The sequence below is a fragment of the Arvicanthis niloticus genome, chromosome 15, assembly GCF_011762505.2.
Source record: "Arvicanthis niloticus isolate mArvNil1 chromosome 15, mArvNil1.pat.X, whole genome shotgun sequence".
NCBI lineage: Eukaryota > Metazoa > Chordata > Mammalia > Rodentia > Muridae > Arvicanthis > Arvicanthis niloticus.
Genome location: NC_047672.1, coordinates 57,591,685 through 57,614,639, shown reverse-complemented (window position 1 = coordinate 57,614,639; position 22,955 = coordinate 57,591,685). Strand labels below are relative to the sequence as shown.

General features: G+C 35.9%; 1 protein-coding gene across 4 annotated transcripts in view; it reads left to right on the top strand.

Annotated features, from left to right (window-relative positions):
* Positions 1–22,955, top strand: part of Ankib1 (ankyrin repeat and IBR domain containing 1) — a 102,398-nt gene that overhangs the window by 49,758 nt on the left and 29,685 nt on the right. For all 4 annotated transcript variants that reach the window (XM_034519172.2, XM_076913074.1, XM_034519173.2 and 1 more), the window contains 5 exons: positions 9,511–9,719; positions 11,007–11,095; positions 14,044–14,188; positions 16,526–16,692; positions 22,405–22,493. In XM_034519172.2, the coding sequence (XP_034375063.1) occupies positions 9,511–9,719; positions 11,007–11,095; positions 14,044–14,188; positions 16,526–16,692; positions 22,405–22,493 (699 nt within the window). The remainder of the gene's footprint in view (positions 1–9,510; positions 9,720–11,006; positions 11,096–14,043; positions 14,189–16,525; positions 16,693–22,404; positions 22,494–22,955) is intronic.

Here is a 22,955-nt window from a genome sequence, read left to right as displayed (position 1 = left end):
TACAGCCTATACAAATTTTGTCCTTCCTACTCTACTCAGAATAGCCTTTTCAAGTTTAGTCATGACAGTTTACCTTGATGTCCCCAACCCAGCTCTACTTTGATTTTTCTGTCATTGCTAAAATGAAGATAGAAATAGTTTTGAAATGTCCTTTGTGGCACCTTGCAGTACTTCTCCCTGGTCTCTGTGCTCCAGCTATGTTAACCTTATTAGTGTCACAGCAGTGCTACCTCTGAACGTTCTGTTTTCCCTCTACCTAGAGTGCTCAGCTGCCATTCATCCTTTATCTGTGAATGCCTTGTTCTTTCCAGAGTGCCTGCCTCTTCTCTATGGTGCCTTTAACCATGGTGAATTTTTTCTGTATATGCTTATTGATCTCCTTACTCTAAGTTCCATGAAGACAAGAATTGTGGGTGGTCTTTTTCACAATAGTAATTTGTAATTTATAAGCAATTTCAATACCTGATTTAAAAGATATTCAGCAAATGTTCACTAAATGACTAATAAGATAAAATCAAAGCAGGTAATTGTACTGAGAAGTATTTGTAGTAGGTAAGGCTAAACATGGCATATTTAATCTATGAATGTGCTATAATACCATTTTCTTTATTAAAAAATAACATAACAGGTGGCTGGAAAGATGGTTAAGAGTACTGACTGCTCTTCCAAAGGACCTGGGTTCAAATCCAAGCAACCACATAGCAGTTCATAACTATCTGTAATTCCAGTTCCAGGAGATCTGACACTCATATACAGACATACATAGAGACAAAACACCAATGTAAATAAATTTTTTAAAAAAGCATAATGTAACTAGGCAGTGGAGGTGTACATCTTTAATCACAATAGTAATTTGTAATTTATAAGCAATTTCAATACCTGATTTAAAAGATATTCAGTAAATGCACTAGGTAGGCAGAGGCAAGTGGATCCCTGAGGTCAAGGTCAGCCCCTGGTCTATACAGTGAGTTTCAGAACAGCCAGGGAGATACAGAGAAGTCCTGTCACAAAAGGAAAAAAAAAAAAACACCCAAAAAAAGATGATATATGAAACTATTTTAAGAAGTCATTAAGAAAATTAATTATTTTGTATGTTTTACACTTTGATAATATATTTTAAATGAGAATCAATTTTTTATTGAAATTTTGTAAATATAGCCTAAACATTTTTAAGTTATTATAATTACTACTTTTAATGACTATAAACAAGAAATTTCTTAAGATTTAGAAGATGATATTTATCTTTATATTAATTTATGGTTACTTTAGTCTGAAGAAAACATGAAGAGTTGATTGTACTCAGTGACATTATTGATGGTTTCTGTTGGGTTTACAGGTCTTTGCTAAGAGCTCAACAAACACTTAAAGTTGAAAGGATTAAGACCAAGTGGTTATAATTTTTCTTTCTTTTTTTTTCTTTTTTTCTTGGATATTTTATTTACATTTCAGATGCGATCCCCATTCCCCCCCCCCCCCAGAAAACCCCTATCCCATGCCCCCTTTTCCTTTTTGCTTTTATACACTTTTTTAAAATGTTAATCAAAGGCTTTATAAGTTTGGTAATGCTCAATCAGAAGTGTAACCCAATACCCAACCTAGATATATCAACTATCTTTGACTGGTGGAGACACGTGAACATCTGCCTTGATATCCCCCACTTCTCTCTCTTTCTCTCTCTCTCTCATCACCTAGCTTCTCCTCTCCTTCTTCTCCTCTCCTTACTCCTTCTCTTCCTCTCGGTACTCCTCTAAATGTTGCCCAACTTCATGCAGTTAAATAAGTGACACACGCAGAATCTGAACTCTAGACAGCCTATTTCCAAAGCTGATCTTTACACTGTGCACCATTGCTTACATTTGGAGGGCAGCAAAGAGAAAGTGCTAAGGAACTGAATGGGCTATGTATTTCAGATACACTGCCTTGACAGATTGTCATCATGAACAAATACCTAAAACAAAAGTAGCCTTTGGCAATAGTATCTTTAAACTTTTAAATTGAAATTCATAGAAGGATTCATAGAAGGCAAGTAAAAATGAACATTTTTACAATTGTTAATTTCACAAAAAAAAACTAAACTGGCTTGTTCTTTTTCTCTTTGTAGTAATGTTTTACGCGATTCTAAAAGTAATGTTACTTATGTGAAAAAAATCCAACACAGGGAAAACATCATTGTTTCAACAGTAGTAAGATTAATATGCAAATAATGTTTTTAAGATTTAATATTAACGTAAAACTTGACATCACTGAAAACTAGTCCATATAACCTTCTAATTACACAACTACAACCCTACTGTTAACTGTTCTCACTTTGTACATGATGCCTTGGAATGTCATACAAATAGGCACTGTGCTCTCGCAGTTGAGCAAGGCTCAGTGCTCTCCACATTCTGCCTGCCCTTTGTTGCTCACTAGTGTCTTCAGAGAGTTATGATTTATGTGTGCTCCATCATCTATGGCTGCTGTTTGTAGGACTTGTATAAGCTATGTCCTTTTGCCAGACACAAACCCAACTTTTTCTATTCAAAACATGTCCTTTGGATATCTTGTGATTTACAAGAAGAGTAATCATATCATTTGTATAATGGTGATTCACACACACACACACATACACACACCCTATCTGGTTTATTTATATTGTGTAACGCACCGTTGTAACACTCATTGTTAGCAGTGTTATCATTTACTTGGATTTTAAAAAAAATCAGACATCAGTATGTGCCTTACTGTGTTGTAAACAGGGGTTTTAGAGAAAAATGGGAAAATTGTATAGGGCTTAATTTAGAAAGGAAGTTGATTTTTAAAAGTTCTATGTCAGTGAGTAGATGGAAACTGATCCTGGGAATGCATATTATAGAGTCACTAACTATTGGTTTTCAGTTTAAAAGAAGTGTCTTTTACTTACTAACAGAAACTTTGTTATAATAAACATTAATATATTTATTTTATGGATCATGCTATTGCCAGTTGTTACCTAATAAAGTCTTTGTTTAACCTAAAGTTATGAAGATTTTGTCCTGAATTTTGAGACACTTAATTGCTTGACTGGTTGGTGGTTGGTTTGTGATAAGATCTTGTTGTGTAGTCTAGGCTAGTCTTAAACTTACTGCCTCTCCAGTACTGGGATCACACTTGTGTACCACCATGCCTGACTTATCTTACATTTTTTGTGTTTTCTTTTTTGTTGTTGTTGTTGCTATTACAATCAATCCTAGGAGCCTTTGTATGCTAAGAAAGATATTTACCACTAAGCTACATCTCGAGATTCAGTTTTATGATAAAATTTGTTCATTTTTACAAGATATGGATTTAAAAATATAATTTTTTTGCATGGAGATTTGTCCTCTACCGAGAACTTCTCTACTTGACTGCCCTTCACCTAAACTTCAGTTGACCACATAGATAGATAGATAGATAGATAGATAGATAGATAGATACATACATACATACATACATACATACATACATAGATACATAGATAGATTTCTTACTTTGTTTTTATTTTCCTATAGAGTAAGAGGTTTTATTATGACACTTTCTTTCACAGTTCCTTTTGTTGACCCTCCTCCCTGCCTCTCTTCTTATTCTCCTGCCTCACATAGCTATTGTGGTCCAAATAGTCCCGATCCCGCCCCCTTTCTATTTCATGGCATACCCATATTTATTCATATATTTAATTTATATATAAATTAGAGATTACGACCCATGTGTGAGAGAACATGCAGTGTTTGTCTGGGTTACTTCACTATAATAATTTATAGACTTACCCATTTTTCTAAAAATGTATGATTTAAATTTTTTACAGATAAGTAAAATCTCAGTGTGTGTATATGCCACATTTTTATTATTTCTTCACTTCTTTATTATATGTAAGATGGTTCCTTGCTTTTGTGACTAGAGTAACAATAAACATACATACACAGGTATCTCTATGATATGTATACAACCCTGTGGGCATGTGCCCAGAAGCTGTGTCATATATCGTAATTTTATTTCCAGTTTTTGAGAAATGTACATTCTGATTTTCATAGTGGCTGTACCATTGAACAGCCCAGCAATCAGTGAATAAGAGTTTCCTATTTCCACAGCCTTATTACCAGCATTCAATATTGTTTTATTCTTTAGTCATTCTGAATAGAGTGAGATAGAATTCCAGTGCCTAAAGATGTTGAAGACTTTAAAAGTATGTGTTGACTTTTGATTGTTTTGACAACGGTGTGTTGACACATTAGTCTGTTTTATTGACTGGCAGCTGGGGAGTAGGGTGATGTTTAATTTTAGTAGTATATATCCACTAAAGATTTTCTCTTCTTCTCAAGCTGTCTTTTCACTCTACTGACAGTCTCCTTTTATGCTCTCTTTAAAAACTCAAGAATCTTATCAAATGCTTTCTCAGCATCTATTGAGATGATCATGTGTTTTTTTCTTTGAGTTTATTTATATAGTGGATTACATTGATGGATTTTTGAATATCGAACCATCCTTGCATTCCTGGAATCAAGCCTACTTGATCATGATGAATGATTGTTTTTTGATGTGTTTTTTGATTCAGTTTGCGAGAGTTTTATTGAGTATTTTTGCATCGATATTCATAAGGGAGATTGGACTGAAGTTTTCTTTATTTGTTGTGTTTTGTGTGGTTTAGGTATAAGTGTAGTTATGGCTTCATAGAACAAATTGGGTAGTATTCCTTCTGTTTCTATTTTGTGGAATAGTTTGAAGAGACTTGGTATTAGGTCTTTCTTGAAGGTCTGATAGAATTCTGCACTAAAACCATCTGGTCCTGGGGGCTTTTTTGGTGGGGGGACTGTTAATGGCTGCTGCTATTTCTTTAGGGGTTATGGGACTGTTTAGATGGTTTATCTGCTCTTGATTTAACTTTGGTACCCGGTATCTGTCTAGAAAATTGTCCATTTCATCCAGATTTTCCAGTTTTGTTGAGAATAGGCTTTTGTAGTAGGATCTGATGAAATTCAACATCCCTTCATGGTAAAAGTCTTGGAAAGATCAGGAATTCAAGGCTCATACCTAAACACAGTAAAAGCAATATACAGCAAGCCAGTAGCCAACATCAAACTAAATGGAGAGAAACTTGAAGCAATCCCACTAAAATCAGGAACAAGACAAGGCTGCCACTCTCTCCCTACCTATTCAATATAGTACTGGAAGTTCTAGCCAGAGCAATTAGACAACAAAAGGAAGTTAAAGGGATACACAGAGGAAAGGAAGAAGTCAAAATTTCACTATTTGCAGAAGATATGATAGTATACTTAAGTGACCCCAAAACTTCCACCTAAACCTGATAAACAACTTCAGCAATGTGACTGGATATAAACCCAACTCAGACAAATCAGTAACCTTCCTCCACTCAGAAGATAAACAGGTTGAAAAAGAAATTAGGGAAATGACACCCTTTACAATAGTCACAAATAATATAAAATACCTTGGTGTGAATCTAACCAACCAAGGGAAAGATCTGTATAACAAGAACTTCAAATCCCTGAAAAAAAGAAATTGAAGAAAATCTCAGAAGATGGAAAGATCTCCCATGCTCATGGATTGGCAGGATTAATATAGGAAAAATGGCCATCTTGCCAAAAGCAATCTACAGATTCAATGTAATCCCCATCAAAATATCAACTCGATTCTTCATAGAGATAGAAAGAGCAATTTGGAAATTCATTTGGAATAGAAAAAAAGACCCAAGAAAGGGAAAACTATTCACAACAATAAAAACTTCTGGAAGAATCACCATCCCTGACCTCAAGCTGTACTACAGAGCAATAGTGATAAAAACTGCCTGGTATTGGTACAGAGACAGGCAGGAAGATCAATGGAACAGAACTGAAAATCCAGAAATGAACCCACACACCTATGGTCACTTGATCTTTGACAAAGGAGCTAAAACTGTCCAGTGGAAAAAGGACAGCCTTGTCAACATATGGTGCTGGCTCAATTGGAGGTCAGCATGTAGAAGAATGCAAATCCATCCATTCTTAGCCCCTTGTACAAAGCTCAAGTCCAAGTAGATAAAGGACCTTCACATAAAACCAGATACACTGAAACTAACAGAAGAGAAGGTGGGGAAGAACCTTGAATACCTGGGCACAGGGGAAAAGTTCCTGAACAGGACACCAATGGCTTATGCTCTAAGATCAAGAAATTGACAAATGTGACCTCATAAAATTGCAAAGCTTTTGTAAGGCAAAGGACATTGTCAATAGGACAAAACAGCAACCAACAAATTGGGGAAAGATCTTTACTAATGCTACATCTGCTAGAGGGCTAATATCCAATATATACAAAGAACTCAAGAAATTAGACTCCAGACAACCAAATAACCCTATTAAAAATGATTGGGTACAGAGCTAAACAGAGCATTCTGAACTGAGGAAACTCAAATGGCTGAGAAGCACCTAAAGAAATGTTCAGTATCCTTAGTCATCAGGGAAATGCAAATCAAAACAACCCTGAGATTCCACCTCTCACCAATAAGAATGGCTAAGATCAAAAACTTAGGTGATAGCAGGTGCTGGCAAGGATGTGGAGAAAGAGGAACACTCCTTTATTGTTGCTGGGATTGCAAGCTGGTGCAACCACTCTGGATATCAGTCTGGCAGTTCCTCAGAAAATTGGACATAGCATTACCTGAGGACCCAGCTATACCACTCCTGGGCATATAACCAGAAGATGATCCAACATATAACAAGGACATATGCTCCACTATGTTCATAGCAGCCTTATTTATAATAGCCAGAAGCTGGAAAGAACCCAGATGTCCTTCAACAGAGGAATGGATACAGAAAATGTGGTACATGTGCACAATAGAGTATTACTCAGGTATTAAAAACAATGAATTCATTAAATTCTTAGGCAAATGGATGGAACTTTAAAATATCATCCTGAGTGAAGTAACACAATCACAAAAGAACATACATGGTATGCACTCCCTGATAATTGAATATTAGCCTAAAAGCTCAAAATACCCAAGGTGCAACTCACATTCCACATGAAACTCATGAAGAAGGAAGACCAAAGTTTGGGTGCTTCGGTCCTTCTTAAAAGGAGTAACAAAATGCTCAAGGGAACAAATATGGGGACAAATATGGACAGAAACTGAAGGAGGGGTCACCTGGAGACTGTTCCTGGGTATCCATCCCATGTGCAGTTACCAAAGGCAGACGCTGATGTGGATGTCAGGAAGTGCATGCTGACATGAGTCTGATATAGCTGCCTCCTTAAAGGTGTGCCAGAGTGTGACATAGACAGAGGTGGATGCTCACAGCTAATCATTGAACTGATCATGGGGTTCCCGATGGAGGAGTTAGAGAGAAGACTGAAGGAGCTGAAAGGTTTTACAGCCCCGTGGGGAGAGCAACAATACCAACCAACCAGAGCTCCCAGGGTCTAAACCTCCAGCCTGGGAGCACTTAGGGAGGGACCCATGGCTCCAGCTGTATATGTAGGGGAGGATGGCCTTGTTGGGCATAGGTGGGAGAGGAGGTCCTTGGTCCCATGAAGGCTGTATGCCTCAGTGTGGGGGAATTCAAGGATGGGGAGGTGGGAGTGAGTGGATGGGTGGGGGCCCATCCTCATAGAAGGAGGAGGGGGTGGGATAGGGGATTTCCTGGTTGGGGTGAAATGGGGAAAGGGGATCACATCTGAAACGTAAATAAAATATCCAATTTAAAGAGAGTCAAGAATCAGTTTTCAGTGTGTTCTTTTTTTCAGTCTTAGAAATGTCAATTACTTATTATTCTCTTTGAACATGCTGGTATTATAAATGACCTTTCATAATTCTCAACCACTTTCCTATTCAAAGAGTAAGATATCTATATGTCATCCTGTGTTGGTTTTCTAATACTTGATTGAGTTTGGCTTTATTATACAATAAATACTTTTGCCAGTGCCAGTTTAGCTTGACTTCCAGTGTTCTCTGTGTCAAGTATACTGAATATTCAGTGTTCTTGTGCATTTAACTTGCATTGAATGTGTACAAACCAGTATTATCTGTGATTATATAATGTATTGAGCAACTACTGATAAACTTATCTGAAGAATTTCGTTTTCCTGACATCTAAATCAGATTGCTTATAGAGCATTTAAAAAGGCAGGTAACTTTTAAAATTGCTTTTCCATATTACTGAAACAAAGAAAAGGGAGATAGTAACTGTATGTGGGGTTTTGTGTACGCTAAGGAAATGACAGAAATTATAGACAGTATTTTCTAATATGGTGGGCATAAGAAACAGGAAGTGGGCATAGATTAGTAGAAGAAAAGGCCTGACCTTACATTAAAAGGTTTAATAAATTTTACATAGTTTCTAGTAGAATTTTTAAAAACTATCTTAGTGTGTGTGTGTATGTGTGTGTGTGCGTGTGTGTGTGTGTGTGTGTGTGTGTGTGTGTGTGTGTGTGTGTGTGTGAGAGAGAGAGAGAGAGAGAGAAAGAGAGAGAGAGAGAGAGAGAGAGAGAGAGAGAGAGAGAGAGAGTGTTTGTGTGTGTCTGTTGTGTGGGATAAGGGTCTGGGAATGTGTTTATATTTGTGTGGTATGTGGAGGGGTGTTTTCTTTATCTGTTCACCTGTTGATCAGTACCTAGCTTGATTTCATTAGCAGTTGCACTTAGTGTTAAGACAGACCTGACTGTCCAGGTATTACAATAGTGGGCTGACATTGGTTCTTGTGAATCTGTGGTATGACTAGATTATATCATTCTGTTTTACATTTGGAGGGGGTACCTTTAATATACTTGACAGTGTGATAGTGGGAAGAACACATTCTTGGAATCCAAAAGAGGTTTCAAGCCTCTTTCTGAACTTAGGTAAGTTAAATAACTTCCCTGGGTCTTAGTTTCTTCAATTTAAATAATAACTGAAAACTTTATAGGAGAAATAAATTAATATATATAATAAATATGTTATATATACAACCTCAAGCAAAATTATTGAATATTTTAGCTTGTTAGTTTTATTTAATTTTGGATTTTTATGACTCTAGACTTTATAATAATGTTTCACTTAACCATTTTATAAATATTCACAGAAAGATTATCTGTTCTAAATTAATTCATATTTAAGCTAAATTAATTCACTAAAATTTTATTTATACGAAGTTTATTTGGGAGGTCCTTCTACTTTCAGACTCTTTACCAAATGACTTTTAGGGCTATAACCATTTTACAACTTGACACCATGTGAAGACACTTGCAAAATTAGGTACTAAAAGTTGAATGTGGCTAAATTAATCCCCTACCAAAAAAATTAGTAATTCTTAAGTGAAACATCTACTTAAAATAATAGAATAGTAGAAATTATTAGAAATTCTGAGAACATTCTTAACATAGTGGTCCTGGTAATAGTAGTTCAATTCCATTTTACAATACTGCTAACTTTGGTCTACCTAGCCATGCTTTCATAGCTATCTTCTTCATTTATCCTCTTGCAGTTTTAGTAGGTTTCAAAACATTGTAGTTTCTGGGTTTTCATAGATATCTGTTTTGTTTTTCCTAAAGATTGGGACAGGGAGAAATTGCTTGAAGCTTGGATGTCAAACCCGGAGAACTGCTGCCAACGGTCAGGTGTGCAGATGCCAACTCCACCACCAAGTGGGTACAATGCCTGGGACACGCTGCCTTCCCCGAGAACTCCAAGAACTACACGATCCTCTGTCACCTCTCCAGATGAAATCAGTCTCTCTCCTGGGGATTTAGATACCAGCTTGGTATGGCTTACTATACTTCCCATAGCTTTTAGTCTTTCCACTTTTAAACTATGTGATACTGTCCTGTGGAGTAGTTGGTTATTACTGTAACTGAATCTCTTACCTCATTTTGAAGACTTGGTTATTTTTGTGCTTTTGTAAATTCTTGCTACTATAGAATGATTTTGCGATCTCTATAAGTTAAAAAGCAAAATATTTTCTCACTTCAAAACAGTTTGAATAAACCATATACTACATTTTCACCTAAAAGTATTCAATGTACTTAAATAAAGCATACTGAAATACTAAAACTGTTTATAGTAAGTATTCTTAACCTAAAATGAAATTTTAAAATAATTTACTGAACATTAATATATTTTGATGATCATGTACTTGTTCTAGCAAATTTTCTGAGTTCATTCAGTACATTTTCTTAATAAATGCTTCTCCTTTAACAGGCAATAGTCCTGCCCTTGTGTTAATAAACAAACAGCACCCTGCTGCTATGCTGTGTAGGCGATTATGATGCATTTGACTGCTTTAGCCACTGGAAAGTTGTAATAAATAAGAAAGCTTCCCTTTGTCTGCTGTAGGAACTCTTTGGGAAGGCAAAATGCTGTTTCTGTAATTCACATTTGTAACCAAGTTTTCTTCTCCTAAGTCATGTTTGAAGATAACATAGCTTTGTATGAGACTTACTTGCTTGAACACTTTACCTTGCTATTCTCTCTCTCTCTCTCTCTCTCTCTCTCTCTCTCTCTCTCTCTCTCTCTCTCTCTCTCTCTGTGTGTGTGTGTGTGTGTGTGTGTGTGTGTGTGTGTGTGTGTGTGTGTGTTGGGGTAGGGAGTTAAGAAATGCTGGTACTTGAACTCAGATGATCAACCCTGCTAGGCAAGCACTGTACCACTGAGCCACATCTCCAGCCCAAGTTGCCACTCTTAATATCCTGAATTGTTGTGTTCAAAACACAAAGTTTCTCTGTTCCTGTGTATTTGCCGCAACATGCATAGAATGAACGATATCATGCTGAAGTGGCTACTCTGTAGCACTGCTGTGTGATCTTGACCTAAATAGATGCTAGTGATTTATTTCTTACATTTCCCTTTCCCTAATGCTCAGTGCTGATTAATAGGTAAACTTAGTTAAATGGGAAATATAAAAAAGACAGTCAACCTTGTAGCTTTGAAACTTTTAAATTTTTAAGATTTACAATTACTATAATATTTTTGTCTTTGAACTATTGAACAAAATTAACATATTCTTCTCTTCAGAGTCTGACCCTGTTATTTTTTTCTTGTACATCTCTAGTGTGACATTTGTATGTGCAGTATTTCTGTATTTGAGGATCCGGTGGATATGCCCTGTGGACATGATTTTTGTAGAGGCTGTTGGGAGTCGTGAGTATATGAGCAGCTTATTCATCTCTTTCTAATTGATAGCACTTTTGATTTGGTAATGAAATTGTTTGTCTTCAGTATTTAATGATGCTGATTATTTACATTTCTTTTTGAGTTACATTGAAATGTACTGTTTCACAGAGAAAGAGTATTTTTGGTTTTCCCCTTTGATGTCAAGGAAAGTATAACTAAACAATTATGTTAGTATTTTCTTTTACATTACATATAATATAAATTTCAGCTGTGTACCTAAATATCAAGAATCAATTTCGATCTTATATCCCAAGAATTTTAAGAATTTTGGTGATCTCTGAATTTTTTAAAGCAGGCAGATAGCCTTTAAAATCTGTAAGAATGCAGATAATTGAAATTCTTTTCTGTTAATCTAAAGTCAAATGCCTACAGTAGAGATTGGGTGTGTATTACAGTAGAAGTTTTTCTTCTCATGCTTTCTCTCATTTCCTCTTTATAATCTGTCTTAGATTTATACATTCCAATGTCTTACCTTGAACTTTTTGAGACAGTTTTTGAAACAAATACAGATAAGTATAAATGAACAGTATAGTATCTTACTGTCTCTGGGGACTCACAAAGCTTTTTATTTATTTAATGATTTAAGCAAAGTATATTATAAACATCTAAGAAAATCTGTAATACTATTTTTTTCATGGATTGGGTACTAAGTGTAGGGATGTGGGGAGCATTACATGAATGAGATAGCAAAGACTTGGTGGTTTGCTGCTTTTGTTTTGTTTTGTATTGTTTTATTTACAATTTTATTGTAGTACAATTGCTGTATATCTATACATTTAAAATAAATTAGTTCATAAATTGAGACATATGTGTACACCATGGAACTGTCACCACAATCAAGATAATGAGTCAGTTTCCCAAATTTACTCATTAGGGTCGAGAGTGGGTAAAGTGGTTGCCCAAGATTGGAAACCAAGCTCATGTCCTAGAACACACATACTAGCATGCACTTATAGACCCAGTGTTAGAGGCAGAAAAGCTCCTGGGCCAGCCAGTCTACCTCAGTTTTTAAAACTAGCTCTTTAGCTCCAGGGCAATAAGAGGTTCTACCTCAAAGAAGGTGGATGATAGTATTGCTCAGATGACACCTCAGGTCATCTGGCTACACACATCACACACACACACACACACACACACACACACTCACACTTACATGTACCTGCATATCTCTTTCTGCCTCTCTATCCTCCTCTCCCCACCTTCCCTCACTCCTGAATGTGTGTGTGCGTGTGCGTGTGCGTGTGCATGTGCGTGTGCGTGTGTGTGTGTGTGTAACGTACTGATCTGTGTCCTGGTTTCATTTGGTCTACTTTTATGTTTTCTGGAACAGTATGAAGCAAGACTTCATTTGGAAGAAAAGAAATGCTTTTCAAAATGTCAGCGTAAATAAGTATGCCTGTTTGTTTTAGATTTTAAACATAGACTAGACTTTGAAATGTAATGGGATTAAGTCAGTGTAGCTAATACAAGTCAACTAAGTCACAAGAGTCAAACTCACAAACTAAAGCAATTTTTGACACAATTCTTGAACAGAAAATCTTCCCTAGGTATTTAGTTTCAAAGTCTTAACTATATTGTCTGAGGGAGTGTTAGCGGTTATTGTTGGACTTGGTTCTGATACAAAAATTGACATTGCCTGTGAATTACTTGAATTTGTTGACCTTTAATGACCTTCCTCATATAACTAGTATCATAGAAACTATCCTCTATTCTTACCAAATACTAGCCAGAAAAGAATTTGGTAAGGTTTAGATTTTATTCTTAATGTTTTCCTTGATATTATACCATCTACTTAGCATTCTCCACCTGACCCATGACAGCTCTTGTCAAACCAGACACCAGTAAAACAAATTGGGTAATTGATACACAGTTAATGGCATTTGCCCTCTAAGCATGGTGACCTGATTGTGACTCCCCAGAGCCACACTGTGGAAGGAGAGGAGTGGCTCCTGCAGGTTGTCCTCTGCTCTTTACAGGCACACTGTAGTTAGTGTGCATGCCCCACCTCACGCCAATAAATAAATGTACACAGTCTTTAAAAACACTCTTTTGGCATCACGTAGAAAAATAAAACTTGGCTTTTAATGAGAGTAGTTTTGAAAGGCTCATATTAAGCTTGAAACCCATCTATTTCACTTTTACCGTCTCCTCTGCATTGTCACTGTAGCCAGATGTTTTGAGACATCTGTACCAGTGATCTAAAAGGAACTTATTCTTTCTATCCACACAAAGATATTCTTCCCAATAGTAAGACTTATGCCTGATGCCTAATGTCTTTCTAAGTCTCTTTTGTTTTTTTCCCCCTCTGTTCCTAAGTACAGTGAAATTAATAGACAGCACTAAAGGAAGAAGATGTTAGAAGAATCAAAGTTGTTGGTCATGATACCAGGCAGTTTCAATTTAGTGGCCTGTTTTCCATTTGTTTTCCTCTAGAATTGCTAAATACAGTCTAATCCACAGCTAAGAATGTATCTCATTAGAGTTCTTGGCTAGCATGCATGGGTTCCAACCTTAGTATCATGTAAACCTGGTCTGCTTGACACATATCTGAACAACAAATGTGAAAGGAGGCAAGAAGACTAGAAGTTCTAGGACATTCTCAGTTATATGGCAATTTCAAGGCCCTTCTAGGGTTCATAAGACCTTGTCTCAAAAAAAATCAGTTAAAATGTTTATTTCTTGCTTGTACATAGATGGTATTAAATAACAGTTACAACACCATATGCATTGTCTGGCAGAGTGAGGGAAGAAAAGTAAACCCAGGTCTTGGTGAATGCAATATGGTGAATAACACCATATAGCTTTTGGTGTTATTTTCATCACACTCTCATAGAAAATCTTCAAAAAAGAAAACATTCTTAATATGTACAAATAACTTATATCCTCTTCTTTTCTGTCAATCGATATTTTAATAGGTTTTTAAATCTGAAAATTCAAGAAGGTGAAGCCCATAACATTTTCTGCCCTGCATATGAATGCTTTCAACTTGTGCCTGTAGACATCATAGAAAGTGTAGTTTCTAAGGAGATGGACAAACGATACCTACAGTTTGATATTAAGGTATGGTATCAGTGTATTAAGCCTGTGTTTTATTTTTATAAATATAAATATTTATTATATTATTATATAAATATAAAATATAAATAATGTTCTCTGTCTTTCCCAGAAAAAAATGTATATAGTAATGGTGATATTAACTAAAACTTTGAGCCAAACCAGCATTTTGTAAGTATAAAAGGCAAAATGAAACTTAACCACCCCCAAAAAAAGCTGTTGTCGCTTTTTATAACTGATTGATGAAAATAAATTTCAAATACATATTTTCATAGAACCTACTCTTTCCCTAACAATGTTTTATATTCCTAAGAGGAATATTTACAAACAAAATGTTAACTTAGAAATTAATCATTTTTCCACTTAATAAATAATAAATGAATAAATAATCATTTATTCCAATTAATAGCTTAATACAATAAATTATATTTTTGTTCTTTATCCTCTGTTTTCATTTAGTAGTAATAAGAAACATGAAAAAAATGTATATGTAACTTAAAGCTTTTATTTCAGTTGCTTTGTATAGATTTTTCCTACTCTAAGTACTATTGCATAATGTTTAATAATGTCTTACTTCTTTGGTATAAAAAATGTTGTAATCTTCTGATTGATATTGAGCATTACCAAATTTATAAAGCCATTGGTTAACATTTTAAAAAATGTATAAAAGCAAAAAGGAGAAAGGGGTATGGGATAGGAGTTTTCTAGGGAGGGGAAGTGGGGAAAAGGGATGGCATCTGAAATGTAAATAAAATATCCAATTAAAAAAAAAGAATAAAAAAAGAAAAAAAGTGTTGTAATGATTTTTTATAATATTGTCAAGATAACATTTGGAAATTTAGTATTAAAATGTAACATATTTATACACAAGTTTCTGCTTACAGTTACTCAAAAGAGTAACACAGAATGTTGGCAAGCTGCCGGGAGCCTTCTGAACTAGAGCAGGTTGAAAGACACAGAGTTGGACTCCGGTGTAGCCTTAAAGACTGATGGTCTCCGGACATTTTAGCTCTCTAACTATACTAAAAGCTTGTTGATAGCTTCTAAAGGATCTTTTAAAAATTTCTTGCTTGTTCTGAGGGTTCAAAGCCACTGGTTTAGGTAAAAGTGAGTTTAGCTTTTATTTCTAAGTTCTCTCTAAAAAGTTTACTATGAAAGTTTTCTAAGAAAAAGGGAGAAGGGGCTTATAAGAGAAGAGGATAAACAGAATGAGAAAAGGCGGGACAAGGAGAATGCTAAGGAGAGGGAGGATGCAGAGAATCATGCTCTCCTCTCCATCCTCAGCACTTACTCATCTTTCAGAAGACATAATCACATGATAAAAAGTTCATCAGAAGTTTACACATAAATTCAAATCATAAATCAAATTAGAACTTTACAACAAAGAATGTTTATATGCATATCCATTAGGAGTAATTACCTGGCTAGACATTCATTATCTATCATAGTTCTACAGGTTTACTGAGAGTTAAAAGCTGTAACTAAGTTATTAGTGAAGTTTTGTTTAGATAAACCCAGTCAATATTTTATCTTCTATCCTAGCACCTATAATAAATCGTTAGTTCCCGTTTTGTGACCTTTGGTTAATAGTTTTACAGCCTTTTGGAATGTGCTCTGAGTAATAGATACCTGCTTACTATCTGGGAAGCAACCAACTCATGACACTTAAGAGTGGCAGAGTTCTCACTGCAGTTTTCACATCAGAAAGAATTTAACAGGAGTGTTATTAAAAAGCTTAATAATTACTATAGATTTAGGAATTCTTGTAGGATCATCATTAAGGTTTAAGAAATCATCCGTTTGCCTATATAGCATCACTACAAGACAGTAGATCTTCATTGTTCTGCAGAGACCTTCTCAAAAGGGTGGGCTAAGACCTACTGATTATTATATATAGTTAATAATAACAGGAAAGCATATTAATAGCAGGAATCTTTCCTAAAATGAATTTCTCCTGGGGCTTGCCTACCAGAGCTCCATCGTAGATTTTAATTCAAGGCAGACCCATCTCAGGAAGATCACCTTCTAATTATTAGCTTGTTACCTCCTAACAAAAAAAAATCATTTTTAAGTTAGACATTATTTATGCAGATAATTGCATTTTTTACCTTATTGTCATTTACCTGGTTTTTAGATTAAAGGAAAAAAGGATTTGAAAATCATTCTATTACTTAAGGTAATTGCCACATTTTTCATTCTGAAGTATTTACATTACTTTCCAGTACTGTTTTTAGTATTGTTTTTTTTCTTTGATTTGCTTTTAGTCACTGTAGAGATACACTGTTTTAGAATTTGCAGCTAAAATTGTTTCCTGTTTTTTTTTTTATTATGATTTTTAAACAGGCCTTTGTTGAAAATAATCCTGCCATTAAATGGTGTCCTACTGCAGGCTGTGAAAGAGCAGTCAGGCTGACAAAACAGGGGTCCAATCCGTCTGGGTCTGACACACTCAGCTTCCCATTGCTCAGAGCCCCTGCTGTGGACTGTGGCAAAGGACACCTCTTCTGCTGGTTAGTATAAGACAGGCTGGAGTCAGTCTTAATACTTTACTGATACTTTTTATACATACTTTGAACCTTGAATCAGGTGTTTAAATTGTAGTGTACTTGGTACTATTTTTAGTAATTTAAGACAGTGTAATAAACAGGTCATAACTGTTGTGGGTGTGGTATTTCCACCATACTGAATCTTTTTTAATGTGATTATATTATTTAATTAAATTATTTTCCCAATCATCTGGATTGTATACTGTTATATCCATGTTATCCATAAGGAAACTCAGTCTCAGAGACACTTAGTGTTGTACTGCTCAGAAACAGCAGAAATGGAATTGAAGACCCACTGTTAATTCCAGAGCCCATTTCTTACTCTGTAATAACAAAATTGCTAACTGTAAGTTAGAAAGTTCATAGTGTCATATCTTCATAAACTATAAGTCTTTGGCAACTGTTCTAAGCCAGGGCCTCTTAGGATTATTAACCAGTCTTTTCTAGATTTTCATCTTGAACTTCAGGTTCTCCCAAAATGAGTTCTTAGGTGACTATAAAACATGAGCCTAGTTAATAGCTTGTGACTGCTGCCTTTAAATATCCTGTATTTTGCTTAGTTTCTAGTGCCTCGTAAGTACTGAGTAAGGTTGACCTGATGATGAATTAAAATTGCAAAGGATATGTCACTCAGTGTGCTCATTTGGTTTTATGTTTTTCATTAATCAGTGTTCTCATTTATTCAGAGTAGATTAAATTTTTTTACTTAGTTGATCAGAAAAAGTATTCTGCCTTTTGTCTATTTCCATAATTATCAAATATTGTATAAGTATACTTATTAATTTTTAAAAATTACCTATGTATTTGTATGTGTGGTGTGTGTGTGTGTGTATAGATAGTGCACATGTGAGGTCAGAGGACAACTGGTGGGAGGCAGTTCTTTCCCTGTACCTTCTCAGTTCCAGGGATCCAATCCAGGTTGTCAGACTTGATAGCAAGCTCCTTCCCTAGCTGAGCCTCAGTACACTTTAAATTGTAAGATGGAAACTCTAGTCTTCTAAGTCAGATCTCATCATAGCATTGCTGATAGTGACAAGTCAAGCTGTGGAACTGTCCCTACCCCATCATGTCTGCTTCCTGCTGTTCCTGTCAAAAAAACATGATGGAGGTTAGAGGTCAGCAATTACTATGTACACCTAGTTTTAAAGTGAAATTTTGTTGGAGCACAATTAAGGCCTTCTGTGCAAGTTTATTTATGTAAATTTGTATCTGTTTTGAAGTTGTGACACAGAATTGAGGTGTTACCACAAAGACCATGGATACACAGTTGTGTAAGGCATTTATTGTTTCCCTCTTTACAGAAAAAGTTTGCTTACTAGAGCTTGGATATAGTAATTAAGAAAACAATACCAGATTACTACTTTTCTGGCTAAATGAGACTAAAAAAAACAAAATACCAAAAAAATTCTTAGCAATAAGTTCTATTCATGTGCCTTAAAGGTAAATTTTCAAAACATTTAAAAGAAAACATTCTCATCATTGCAGTTACACATTTTTATTCATCACTGCTGCTGACTGTGCCTCACTGATAGAAAAAACAAGGGTAGAACTGTAGCATAAAAATGAGTAAAGCACGTGTGTGGCGGTAAGTGGTAAACTTCTAACATCCGGAGAAACGTACCAGTTTACTCTTTCTGCTGCCCGCTATATCAAGCTGCCAATGACCGAGACTCACGGAAGATGAAAGGCCAAGACAGAGCTTAGCCTGAATTCCATCCCAGGCTGGGTCTGGGAAAGCCACCTGGGACTAGATCACATTTGGCAAATCATTTGAAGGGCAGCAAAGAACTTACCAAACTGAATCATTTTCTGAACAGCCTGAGGAGAAGAAAAGTCAGTGACTTGAATGAAATGAAGTTAGGTTTATGAAGGACAAACTCAAATTCTCAGTTATTAGTTTAAACTTAGTGCCTTTCAGTTTTGTTAATCACTTGACTATATGACTGCTACATAGTTTTCTGGAATCTCTGTATAGACTACCCCAGCACTGTGGGCATTAATATACAATCCTTTTTTTTTTCTTTGCTTATTAGTCATATAGGATAAATGTTTTGACTGTTATCAGAAATCTTGAGTAGAAATGATCACATCTTCTGATACTCTTATCTCATTGACCAAGAATCAGAATGTCAGTATGCGTATATGTAGTTATTTAGAACATTGCTTTCAAGACTCAGAACTCTAGCAAAAGTAAATAATTATAAAATGATTATTCTTATGTAATTCACTTAGTATAGGTTATTACTAAGGTTCTATAATGACATATAACTGGAATGTCTTACTTCCTGAGAGAAATTTTTTTTCACCAAGTAGTAAAGCTTGAAAATAGAAGGTTTTTTTCTTTTTCAGGGCATTTTGGAGCCATTTTATATTTCTACCAACAGTTGTGCATATTAGCATATCTTCAAGAAAGGACCAATTCTTGTTTTGTTGATGTTAGTTTAACATGCAGAGCCAAGGACTTTTAGACAAGCATGTCTTTCTTTATAACCTCTTACCTATACACTTTCTTGGATATTCCATTGATATCTAACCAAGATTCTCCTCTGTACCATGTTGTGTAAACATTTTGAGATACACTTTCAGTAGATGCCAAACAGCAGTCACCAATTAAAAACATTTCTAGGTGGAAGGTATGGTAGTGCCTCCTTGTAAACTTAGGAGGCTGAGACAGGAGGATCACAGGCTTGAAACCAGCCAGTTATACAGCAAAATACATCTCAGAAGAACAAAAATTCTTAAAGAATTTCATTTACAATATTAGCAGGACTACATTAGCAATGTAGAGTTCACCCAGCTACTCTATCTGTCCATTGTTGCAGTACTTTGGAGGGCAAGGCTCTTTTCTTGGGTGCTTAGATAGCACTGAATAGCAACCGTGGCGCGTTCTCTCTCTCTCTCTCTCTCTCTCTCTCTCTCTCTCTCTCTCTCTCTCTCTCTCTCTCTGTCTGTCTCTCTCTCTCTACTTTGCAGTCCTTGCTGTAGCTTCTTACAAGTGTCTCCTGTTACACCCACTCTCAGTATTCATAGAAAACTGACAAATTGTCATCACACCCTGAAAAAAATCTCACTGACTGGACTTGCAGCAGCAGTGAGCCTTTGTCCTGTGACTTTTGGAAAGGAAGAACTTCTGTCTCTATCTAATGCCACAGCCTTAGAGAGCTATCTGTGCATATTGATAAGCAGTTGCAACCTTTTAAAGAGGTGTTTGGTTTCTTTAGATTCTATTTGAGAATATTGGGTTTTCCTCCATGATTTTCTTTCATTTTACACTTAGAATATATTCTGACAGCGAGATCAATATACTATTATTGATTCTTCTAGGAAAAGATAGTAAATATGATATTTAATCTCCAGGGATTAAAAAAAATAATGGAACTAATTTATATTTATTAATTTCACTCATTTCTTTTAGTTACTGCAAATGTATATCTTTTTTTTTTTTTTTTTGCATCCTAAGATTTATTTCCTGCTTCCTTGAGATACAATTAACAACTAGGGTTTTTTTTATAATGAATGGTGAAAAATACAGGTTCTGCATTTCTCCATTCCCACATGAATTATCAAGCAGCAAATAAGAACACTGTTTCTATCCATGGCTACAGCATGTACTCCTTACTGCTGTGCTAATAGAGGTGAGAGTCTGTGCTAGCAGTAGTGCAAGTTGACAGTTATCACAGATCTGAGTTTGCACTTATCAGTATCATAACACATGCACTTCTGCTTTACACGACCCAGCAATTTTGAGTGTCTATTAAGTTTTACTAACTGCAGCTACTGCCTCTCACTTATTTGTTTTTCAAGAGAGGGTTTATCAGTGTACCCTGGCTGTCCTAGAACTCACTCTAACCAGCTTCACTGAATCTTACCTTTTTTCAAAACTTTTCCGTGCCCCCTAGACACCCTGTGACTCTGAAGCAGCTGTCCTCCCCAGCAACCATTAATGACAGTTGCCTTGTTTTCCTTCTCTGTGAATTGGCCTACATTTAGTAGCAGTTAAGTCCTACAGTTTTTATCTTTGTTTATCTGGCTTACTTTCCTTTAGAGAATGAAGGTTGTTTGTTAGAGCACTTGGTTCCAGCTGAGACACCGTTTAGGGACATTGTAGAGCCTCTGCGAAGTGGGCCTATCTTGAGGAAGTAGGTTGTTGCTATGTAACAGGTGGGACCCCAGCCTCCATACTTCCCTACCCCACTGTGATGATGCATATCTGCTTCAAAGTCAAACCCACCTTCCCTAAGGCATTTCTGTCATGGTGTTGCTTTGTTACAGTGAAGACAAAAGTAGTAATACAATAATACCTAATGTGAACTTGTTAGGTGATAATTCTGTTTCACTTTATAGAAAACCACCAACTTGTTTCTCAGACAGCTACATCTACAGTAGCATTTTCATCAACAGTGCCCAAAGGTTTCAGTTTTTAAGTTCTCAACAATGGTTGTTACTTCTAGTTTTCAGTGATAATTATGAAGTATGAAGTAAAATCAGTATCAATGCACTTTTAATATAGTGAAATATTAACCTCTTAGTTCTTACCAAGCTTGACCTTTCCAAACGTCTTTCCTTAAGAAGGTGATAGTGGTAGTGTGAATCTGTCTAGATTTGGGATATCTCTCCCTAGTGATACTTTCTAATACACAATGTAGCACAGTGCTAAAGCAAGACGACTAATTTTATAAATGAATCGGGCTCTTTCTTAATATTTGGGTTCTGTCTTAGTTAGGGTTTTACTGCTGTGAACAGACATCATGACCAAGGCAACTCTTATAAGGACAACATTTAATCGGGGCTGATTTACAGGTTCAGAGGTTCAGTCCAGTATCATCAAGGTGGTAGCATGGCAGCATCCATACAGGAATGGTACAGGAGAAGCTGAGAGTCCTACATCTTTATCTGAAGGCTGCTAAGAGAGGACTGGCCTCCAGGAAGCTAGGAGGAGGGTATTAAAGCCCATGCTCACAGTGACACACCTACTCTAACAAGGCCACAACTCCTAACAGTGCCATTCTCTGGGCCAAGCATATACAAACCATCACAGGTTTTAATACATTCATAGAAAGAACATATAATTGAGTCTCAAATGATAGGTTACTATTTTCAGTTCCTTATATCAAATTTCTGAGATCCTGTAAAAGTAACTGTGGTTGATCATAGAGATTTTGAAGGTAAATGTAACTATCCAAATATGATTTGCAGTGCTGGGATAATGGCTGTGTGGATAAAGTACTTGCTGGATAGCAGATGTTTGTGACTCCGGCACTGAGGGCTGAGGGGACTAGACATAGTTACTTATAACCACAAACTTGTGGGACCTGCCCTCCAGCACTAATAAGCCTCTGAGACAGTGGGGTGCTGCTAACACAGAACACACGCCTCCAATAGTAAGAATTAGAAGCCTGGGTGAGGCTAAAATCATAGCTCCTAAAACTGCAAAGCTAAGTTATGCTAGATAGTCTGTAACTTTTAAAGTCTATAACCATACTGATTTTTAAACATTGTACTAAAGTTGTCTAGCTTTGAACTCTCATTTCAAAATCTCGTTTGAAATGCTTTGTATCTTATTTGTACCTTAATTTTTTCCATTTTAAAATTGGATGAGTGTTTACCATTCATGTTTGTTTTGTCCAGATAGTGATGAGGAATATTTTTCATCGGCTTTTCCGTTTTGTCTCTTAGGGAGTGCCTTGGTGAAGCACATGAGCCTTGTGACTGCCAAACATGGAAAAATTGGCTCCAAAAGATAACTGAAATGAAGCCAGAAGAACGTGAGTGGGATTCTGCATAGCTGTGCTACATCCTTCCCACAGGCATTCACAGATAATGTTATAGTTCTCATAATCTTCACTTAAGAGGAATTTTCAATTTGCCAGGCCCCATGGTCACCATGGGCTCTCTCACTTCGATCCTTCTGGAGGTGGATTTGTACAGGGCAAAGTCACAGGCACATCTTCACTTTTAACAAACTTTTAGCCTAAGGTACAACTGAAGGTCATGTTTAACCTTCCCTCAAAGCCCTCTTCATCCTTGAGTGAGCCAACTTATTTTTCTGTACTTTGCAAGATGAAATTTTATAATCTGTAGTAAGAAAAAAAAAAAACATATTTCCCTGAAACTTCCAGTGATGAGTAAGAGAAATTATTTTCTTGCTACTTTGATGTTCTGTATATTTATTTAAATATTGAGACTTCTTTTTTCCATTTTTTTTTAGAATTTTTCTTTTCTTTTTT